This window comes from Vicia villosa, linkage group LG2 (genome assembly GCF_029867415.1).
Source record: "Vicia villosa cultivar HV-30 ecotype Madison, WI linkage group LG2, Vvil1.0, whole genome shotgun sequence".
Lineage (NCBI taxonomy): Eukaryota > Viridiplantae > Streptophyta > Magnoliopsida > Fabales > Fabaceae > Vicia > Vicia villosa.
The window spans coordinates 184,100,430-184,110,473 of NC_081181.1; the positions used below are offsets into that span (position 1 = coordinate 184,100,430).

At 26.0% G+C, this 10,044-nt stretch overlaps 1 protein-coding gene across 1 annotated transcript; it reads left to right on the forward strand.

The window, feature by feature from the left end:
- Positions 1–1,418: 1,418 nt before the first annotated feature.
- LOC131647626 (S-adenosyl-L-methionine:benzoic acid/salicylic acid carboxyl methyltransferase 3-like) lies at positions 1,419–3,188 on the forward strand. Its single transcript, XM_058917495.1, has 3 exons — positions 1,419–1,937; positions 2,053–2,307; positions 2,395–3,188. Exons 1-3 carry the CDS (start codon positions 1,458–1,460, stop codon positions 2,725–2,727), a joined length of 1,068 nt encoding a protein of 355 aa, XP_058773478.1. The 5' UTR covers positions 1,419–1,457; the 3' UTR covers positions 2,728–3,188.
- Positions 3,189–10,044: the final 6,856 nt, after the last annotated feature.

A 10,044-nucleotide genomic window follows, 5' to 3' on the forward strand; every position in this document is an offset into this window, starting at 1 on the left:
AATCACCATAAGAGGTAATCATCTTATCACTAATCATGTACATTCGTAAGGATAAATTTAAGGAAAATGTTTATATTTTAGGGAGAGAACACACCTCTCTGATTCACTATACTTCAAAAGTTATTAAAAGATATAATATAAGTTACAAGAAAATAGCCTTTGAAGTTCCCAAACTAAACCATATTTTCTACCCAAATATTTTTAAATTTCTCAAACTTAATATAAAAATCAACAAATTCGAAGTGTTTAAAGTGTTTCCCAAATTTCTTTGATAAACTCTAATAGCCTGTCAAACCCCAATAATATAATCCTAGAAATTTATATAATTTATTTCTCTCTGGAACTTTTACCTTCTGCAACTTGTGTTACAATAAATAAGAGAAAATCATATTTATAATTGTCAAAATCTTAACAGGCTCAAGATATGGTTCATTAACGAACGGGTCCGTGAAAAAAGCCGAAAATCTATCAGTGTCAAAATATGTTTCTTTCTTCCTCTTTTCTCACTTGAGATTGTAAGACATATTACATCATAATCCATTAAAATAAGCTTAAATTCAATGATGTTTTATATGCCTATGCTTATTTTTTTTTTCCAAAAATTGAAATGTAAGATTAAATCAAGAAATCAACAAATTTTTGTTAACAAAAGTTTTGAAGACTATATTTCCATTAAAGTAGAAAAATCAGATAGCACAAGATGAAACCGCAATAAAATAAAAAGAAAAACGACGATGAATATACAGAAAACAACTAACATAACATAACAAAACACCGACTATAAGACAAAAACTAGAAACAAAATCCAACCTCTAAAAATTGCACTCCAAAAAGAACAAGTTAGATCACAAGTGAACAACACCATCATCAACAAATCAAACTACCACAAAAACCAAAACCACAAGCACTCCAAAACAATGCTAATTAATTATCAGGATTCGCTTTTGGTTGTTTGAGAAAATTGGGTATTGAGTCATTCTGTGTTTCCTAATAATCTACTCAAAACAATTTTTAAACCAACAAAAATACTTTTTTTTTCTCCATTTCTAAAATAAAAAGTATATATACGACTGGTTCAGATTTTTAAACTATTTCTAAAATAATAAGTGCCAGGTTTAGTTTTTTACGTAAGATTCTAAAATGTAAGTCCATGTGATTGATATATATAAACAAACATATGTCAGACAAAAAAATAAAACATGGTTTTTGGGTTTTCATTAAGAATAGGAAATTAATATTTTTCGCAACTATGTAAACTCAGCTAGCTTTTATTGACTTATATTCAGAAGAACGCGCTATAGATAGATAGATAGATAACATTTTTTATTAAAATTCACTTTGCTTTCACGTTATCAAACATACATTATTCATCTATATAATTTGTCTGCAGTGGCCTCTACTTAAACGCATTTGCATTATTTATCAAACACAAACTAAGAAAGATAACAGAAACAAGAATGGATTTAACACAAGTACTACACATGAATGGAGACGTGGAAGAAGCAAGCTATGCAGACAACTCCTTAATTCAGAGAGAGGCCATTTCTTTGGCAAAATCTTCAAGAGTTAAAGCAATAACAAATCTATATTGCAGCTTGTGCCCTAGAAGTTTCGCTATTGCAGATTTGGGTTGTTCTTCGGGACCAAACACTTTGTTGGTGACCTCAGAAATTATTAAGGTTGTTGAAAAACTTTGTCAAGAGTTGAATCATCAATCTCCAGAATATAAGGTTTTTTTGAACGATTTATCAGGAAATGACTTCAACAGCATATTCAAATCTCTGGACACATTCAAAGAAAAACTACGCGATGAAATAAAAACTGAAATAGGTCCTTGCTACTTCTCTGGTGTTCCAGGTTCCTTTTATGGTAGAATTTTTCCCAACGAGAGTTTGCATTTTGTCCATTCTTCATATAGCCTTCATTGGTTATCTAAGGTTTGTTTGTGTTAATTATCTCTCTTTTTATATGCTGTTTATATTTCTACATTACTACTTAATCAACCTTTTCATTCCAATCCAATATAAATAATTTTTGTTTGTGTTTAAATAGGTCCCTCGAGGTGTAGATAATAATAAAGGCAATATTTATATCACGAACACGAGCCCATCAAATGTTCTCGAGGCTTATTACGAGCAATTTCATATAGATTTCTCTCTTTTTCTCAAGTGTCGTGCTCAAGAAATAGTTGAAGGAGGTTTCATGATTCTAACACTTTTAGGAAGAGAAAATGAAAATCTATTAAGCAAAGGGTCTTCTTACGGTTGGGAACTCTTGTCTAAAGCTATTAATGATATGGTCATACAGGTAAATAATATATATCTTAATCCATTATTTAACATTGAAGGCATTAGTTTGATAATATTAATATGAATTATGCAATTTGTGTTGCAGGGAATTATTGAAGAAGAGAAACTCAATACATTTAACATTCCAAACTACTATCCATCTCCATCTGAAGTGAAATTGGAAGTTCTGAGTGAAGGATCATTTTCCATCAATCAATTGGAAGTTTCAGAAGTAATTGGACATGCTCTTGAATCTGATATGTCTGAATCAATGGTAAAAAGCACGAGGGCGGTATTTGAACCTCTGCTAATTAGTCATTTTGGTGAAAGTGTCACTAAAGAAGTATTTGAGCGTTTTAGAAAAATATTAGCAGCTGGAATATCCAAAGAAAGAACTAGGATCACAAATCTTACCATAACATTGACCAGAAAACCCTGAGCAAATCATTTTGTTTTTGGTTAACATTTTCTAAATGAATTTCAAATTTGTCCGAGTTATTTGGAACTCGCCAAATATTTATATTTTCTCTGATAAGATTATGTCTAATAATAAGCAAGATTTATAGTTAAGACCTCATGTTGTCTTTGTATTGAGTTTTGGTTACCCTTTATACTTTCCTAAACTTATATATTTCATTAGCCCTTAAAATTTTTTTTTTTAAGCAAAGAATATATATAAGGGGAATTAAGGGTTCTCCAACCTTTTTACACGGTAGCACAGGTAAAACACTCGACAAAAAAGAAAATTACATCCCAATTAATATTAACAGAGAAAAAGCACGAGGGCGGTATTTGAACCTCTGCTTATTAGTCATTTTGGTGAAAGTGTCACTAAAGAGATATTTGAGCGTTTTAGAAAAATATTGAAAGCTGGAATATCCAAAGAAAGAACTAAGATCACAAATCTTACCATAACATTAACTAGAAAACCATGAGCAAATTATTTTGTTTTTGGTTTTTTTTTTCTAAATGAATTTCAAATTTGTGTGAGTTATTTGGAAGTCGCCAAATATTTATATTTTCTCTGATAAGATTATGTGTAATAATAAGCAAGAGGTTGATACGATTTAATCTTTGTTATAGAAGTGATTTATAGTTAAGACCTCATGTTCTCTTTGTATTGAGTTTTGGTTACCCTTTATACTTACCTAAATTTATATATTTCATTAGCCAATAAAATTTTAATTTTGAAACCTATTTCTTATGTTTCAAAAATGTGCTATTTTGTAAAGTTATCCAATCATCCAATCACCATCTATTAAATATGTATTTTGAAAAACGATTTGGCCATAAATGTTATGAATTGTTCAATTATATATGTTCTGCAATCTTAAAAAAATATTATTTTAGACCTTTTTGTTATACTATCGACTGATATTGTGGCTGAAAATGACCAACATAATATATTTTAAAGAGTTAAGAGACTAATATAACATTTTTTAAAATTAAGGAATTAAAATAAACCCTTATATTAAAATACAGGATAAAAATAGTATTTTGCCTAAGATTTATGCGAAATCAAACAAAAAAATTTCTTCAATAAATAGGACACTCTTAAAAAGTTATAGTTTGTTTTAGTTTTTTTAGAGATATAAATTGTCATATAGGAGTTACTCTGGTCTTGTAAGAATTATATTTTCAATTTACATAAGTTATACTTCTTTGTTAGCAGGATTATTGTTGACTATGATCGTTTTGCGAAACAATCTAAAGAGTAGTAGCAATGATGAAATCTTTCGTATTAATGCTAGGAAGTATGGACTAAAATAAAAAATAATTATACAAATGGTACGAATTGTTGGAGTTATACCATATCTATGGAGAATTTTGAATTTGTTTTTAACTTAAATTTTCTTTTTAAACAAACCAATATTTTTTTTATCTTCGACACAATTCAAACCTCATATTTCTTTGATTTTTCTCACCTTTAAAATAAAAAAATATTGAAGCATCTCCTATTGAAGAAGGTTTTGACTTTTTAAAAGAATTGCAGGGTAGGTGTAAATATATTCAAATGGCAAGTATATGAGCATAACTCGTGTTCTAAAATTGACCCGACAAGGGTACCCATTATTAATCGAACCATTGAATCACTAAGAGTGAGTTTGGATGAGGTCATTGAGAATTTTTAAAGAATTCAAAATTTTAAGCAATTCAAGTTGATTCAATTGAAATCTATTCATTTTAATTTTTTGTTTGTTTGGATGAAGTATTAAAACGATTCATTGTTAAATTTTTGGAATCATTTTCATAAATTTTAAAACGTCTTGGCCAAATTTAAAACATGAAAAATAGGGACAAATATGTAATTTATAAAAAATTTAAGGGACTAATTTTTAAAATTGAAAATTATTAGGGATTTATTTGCAATTTGTAGAAAAGTTTCAGGTGAATTTGAAATTTTCATAAATTATGAGGATCTTCTTGCAAAATTTAATAAATTAATAATAAACAATTTAACATTAACATTCTATTGAATGAATAAGCAATTTCAAATTCTTTACTTTTTGGTGTCATTTGAAATTTCTTAAATTTGAATTGAATAAAATACTTCATAAATTTACTTCATTTTAACAAATCCCCGTATTTTTCATTCAAACAACAGATTTCGGTCTAGTCATTTTAAATTTTCTCAAAAAATTATTTTCCCTCATTAAAAGACTTCTTCCAAACACACGTGTTTTGATGAGGTAATTGAGACTTTTTAAGAAATTCAAAATTCTAAGTAATTTAAATGATTCAATTGAAATCTATTCATTTTTTAAATTTTTATCGAGTATTAAAACGATTCTTTGTTAAATTCTTGGAAACTTTTTCCAAAATGTTAAAACTTTTTAGCCAAATTTAAAACATGAAAAATAGAGACCAATTTGTAATTATTGAACATTTTAAGAAACCAATTTTAAAAAATGAAAATTATTCGGGATTTATTTGCAATTTGTTGAAAAATCTAAAATAAAATTGAAATTTTCATAAAATATGAGGATCTTCTTGCAAATTTTAAAAAATCTATAATAAACAATTTAACAAGTAAGCGTTGGAGAGTTACTCCAAATCTTAGCTATTGATTATCATTAATCTAACGGCTTTAATTAAATTTTTATATAAAAAAATATTTCCAAAAATAAATAGATTAAATGATCAATTAAAACCGTTAGATTAAAGAAAATCAATAGTTAAAATTTGGAGTAACTCTCCAACACTTAATATATATATATATATATATATATATATATATATATATATATATATATATATATATATATATATATATATATATATATATATATATATATATATATATATATATATATATATATATATATAGGAGGGTTATATTTACTCCAGGAGTAAGTTATTATAACTTACTCCAAATCATAAATGTGCCATGTCATTAAGTTTTTTTTAAATAAAAAAATGGTTTAATTGGATACATGGGTGGTGATTGGTTGACAGTGTAAAAATATTTTACACTGTCAGTGCATCACCCATTTTCTATATATATATATATATATATATATATATATATATATATATATATATATAGAATAAGCCATTTCAAACTCTTTACTTTTTGATGTAATTTGAAATTCTTTAAATTTAACTTTAATAAAATACTTTGAATTTTTCATCCAAACAATAGATTTTGATCAAGTCATATGAAATTCCCTCAAAAAATTACTTTCCCTCACTAAAGTGATTCATCCAAACACACTCGATTAATATGATTTAACAATATTGAACCAAATGATTTAAACTTTATAAAAAAACTAGAGTTTGAACCGCGCGTTGCACGGCGAAAAATAAATATATTTATTTTAAAAATTATTTTGCTCTATAATTATAATTAGAAGGTGGTGGTTTCAACTAAGATAAATAAAAATAAGGGATAATACCTATTTCACCCCTGTCATATGGGTGAGGTTTGAAAAAAACCCTGTAAAAAAATTTGGATTCGCCCCCTAATAAAGATTCTCCTATTTTTTCCCCTCAAGAAATTCAATCATCATAATTATTAACGTTCTTTAGTTGTTAAAAGGCTAAATATAAAAACTAAAATTTGTGTAACCTAAGACCTAATGGTTGCAAGGGACTGCACTTACCACTAAACTATTTGCTTTTGTTGTTTAGACTCTTGCATCAAAAATATATATAATAATAATTTTTAAAAACATGTTTACTAAATATTTATTACATAATTTCTAAAATGTTAACTAAATATTTACTAATATATTTCTAATACATAATTTCTAAAACATATTTACTAATATATTTACTAATACATTTCTAAAACATTAATTATATATTTATTACATAATTTCTAAAGTGTTAACTATATATTAACTAAATATTTTTAATACATAATTTCTAAAACATATTTACTAATATATTTATTAAATATTTATTACATAATTTATGAAAACATATTTATTTAATAAATATTTATTATATAAGTATGTATTTCACATTAATAAATATTTATTATATAAATACATAAATAAATAAATATCAAATTTGTAATATTTATAAATATTTTTTCAGTTACATCATATTATATAAATATTTCTCAATTACACTTTCATTTTAATTATATATTTCAATATTTATTTTATATTGAAACATTAACTAACATATAATAAATAATTCTTTGATAAAAATATCTATTTTTTAATTACACTTTCATTTTAATAATATATTTCAGTATTTATAGAAGAAAATATTATTTAAACACATAAAATTGAAAATATATAATAAATAATAAATTAAATATGAAATAAATATCTAATGAATTATATTATTTCAGTAATTATAATTATTTATTTCAGTATTTAATATTTTAGTATTTAATATTTCAGTAACTATAATTATTTATTTTTAAATGTTATTTAAAATATTATAATTATTTATATAATAAATTATTAATACTAAACATATTAAAACATTGATGAAAATATTTATTTTAAAATTTAACTTTTATTATAATTATATATTTCAAAAATTATAATTTATTTGAAGAAAATATACAATTTAAATTACACTTTCATTATAATTGTAAATTACACTTTCAAAAATTTATTTGATGAAAGTTTTAATTGAAATTATTATATCATATATACTTGATGCAAGAATCTAAACAAAAAAAGTAAATAGCTTAGTGATAAGTGGGAGACAAAAATTTTAGCTTTTATATTTAGCCTTTTACAATCAAACAATAAAATAATAATAATAAATGCCACATGGAATTTAAATAAATAAAAAATAATAAAAATGTCAACTAAGCCAACCACGTCATTAAAAATAAGGGTTAAATATGTTTGGGATCTCTATAAATATGCGACCCTGCAATTTTGGTCCTTTTAAAAATTTTCTTCTAATAATGATCATCGCAAATTTTTCCATCCATAATTTTGGCCCATGCCATCAAGTTTCATTGATAGAAGCTGATGTGACGCAAATTGCGGGGGTTTTAAAAAAAATATATGTGAAAGAATAACGGTGGTAAAAGGAAAAATAAGTTAAAACAAAAATATATTAAAAAAAATTTAATGTAAAATAAAAAGAATAACTTTTTAAGAATTACTCTAAAACTTTTTTGTTCCTATGTGAAAGTATCCTAAATTAATTTAAATAATAATTTGAAGACTATATATTTTATAAGTAATGTTTATATTTTATATTGTCTCAAAAATACCTTTCTAATGCAATTTGTTTTGTGGGAATGTCATCTAGGCAAATGGTAGTTTGCTTTAAAGATTTTGATAATTAGAAAATGATATAGTAGTATTTAAGGATTAAGTGTAGATATGTTATATGAGATAATGAGAATGATTGACCGTGCAAAATGTTAACAATACGATAAAATTGTAAAGATATGTCAAATAGTTTGGTAGTCTCTTTTAATACAGATTACACAATAAATGTGTTGGTATTAGATTGAATAAATTTGATGAATTGGACTAAAAATAAATAAAAAATTGTAATTTATAAAATGTCACAAAAATTTAAATTTGCAAACTTCTAAGTGCCTAGAAAAGAAATTGAGTTTAACAATATTTAATAATACACATTGTCTTTTTAAAACTCATACATATGTAAAAGAAAATTTTAATTTATGTTCTATTCCTATAAATTTTACAAATTTTTAAGTAAAATCAAAATATTTAAAATTGGACCCGATATTAAACCAGTGTAGCTACGAATTTAAAGTTTAAAGATTTAACTGTTGTCCAACTAGCCGATAATAATAAAATACTACATTTTTATTCATTTTTTATATAATATAATCAAAAAAATATACAATTAAATCAAAATAAATAATATTAACAACTTTATAATATTTAATTTTAATAAAAAATATCATCAATATTTATACATTAACATAGAAGGATTTTAATATATTTGTCAATAAAAACACTTTTTTGTTATTTGTCTGAATCGGAATAAAAATAATGTATTGAATTGAATGATGAGATTAGTGATGCTGTATCTTAAAAAGTAAAAATAATATTACTACGAGCCTTTAAAATTACTGAATAGATTTTATTCTATTCAATTGAGTATCAAAATTATAAAGTTTTGTACAAGCTCTAGTACAGTGAGAAAAAAAAAAAAGTGAAACGTTTGGTAATAAAAAGAAGTTTGTGTGACAGAAAGAAACAAATTCGATCATTTGGAATTTTGCTTTTCAGTGTGTGTGTGGATTAGGTGCAAAGCCACTTTCTTTCTATCTTAACATCAACTCAGAATCAAAAATAAATGTTTCCTTTTTAGTTGGCCTTGATTATTCTATTTTCTCTTTTATCTTTTCCCCTTTATTCCATTTTTCTTCAATTTAAATCCAAAAGCTTTTAGATTGGCCTATGTGAGGCAAAACTGTCTTAGTATGAAGGATTAAGTACTTTATTTGAATCAAATTATAAGGAAACTAGTAACTTAACAGGTTTAACTTACTTATCATCGAAGATGTATCTTTACACAAGGAGGAGTTGGAGGATCAGTCAGGAAGCGTAAGCTCTTCATCAGAAGAAGAGGAGTATGCATCTTCTCCGAGAATATTTGAAAGCGAAGAAGAGCCACCGTAAGATCATTTCGTCCTCATCCCCAAACCGTCTCGGGAATAGGAACGGCCACCGCAAGATCCTTTCGGCCTTAGCCCTAAACTGTCTCGGGAACAAAAACGTCAATCAAACAACGATGTTGATAGGTCGTCAGAACCTAAGAAGCATTAAGGGGACAGGTCAAAAAAGGAGAGGGGATTGAGTACTAGCATTAATTGTAAGGACTCTTATGCGGATAACCTAAAGGCCTTTTCTGGTAACATGAACACGACTGATCCTATTTATATGAAAACATGTAGCAGAGCTTTTGAGATTTCTGAAACATCACCTTTGAGGAGATACGAAAATGAAGGGTTGCTCGGGTGGGGCCAGCAGGTTTTCTTATTCTTAATAATTTTTCTGTAAATAAAAAGGAGAATACAGATAGGAGAGTCACTCGATGGGGGCCACATGGAAGTAATTGGGGAAAAGCCCCAAATCAATTTTCTAATGAGTCCCAAGTCAATTTTTCTAATAGCAAGGTGGGCCAACTAGTGCATGACGTGGCAAATGTTGTAGGGTCCAGTACTACAATTTTGGAACAAGATCACCAGGTGGAAAACACGGGCAGGGACTCCAACGGTTCAAAGCACAACTCTAAGACTAACAAAAATTCTTCCTCCAACAGTTCTAAAAAACTCTTTTTCAATTCAGATGAA

Coding starts and splice junctions, on each gene's coding strand:
- LOC131647626 (XM_058917495.1), top strand. CDS start 1,458: ATGGATTTAACACAAGTACTACACATGAATGGAGACGTGGAAGAAGCA. Junction 1,938..2,052: donor GCCTTCATTGGTTATCTAAG/GTTTGTTTGTGT, acceptor GTGTTTAAATAG/GTCCCTCGAGGTGTAGATAA. Junction 2,308..2,394: donor TTAATGATATGGTCATACAG/GTAAATAATATA, acceptor TTTGTGTTGCAG/GGAATTATTGAAGAAGAGAA.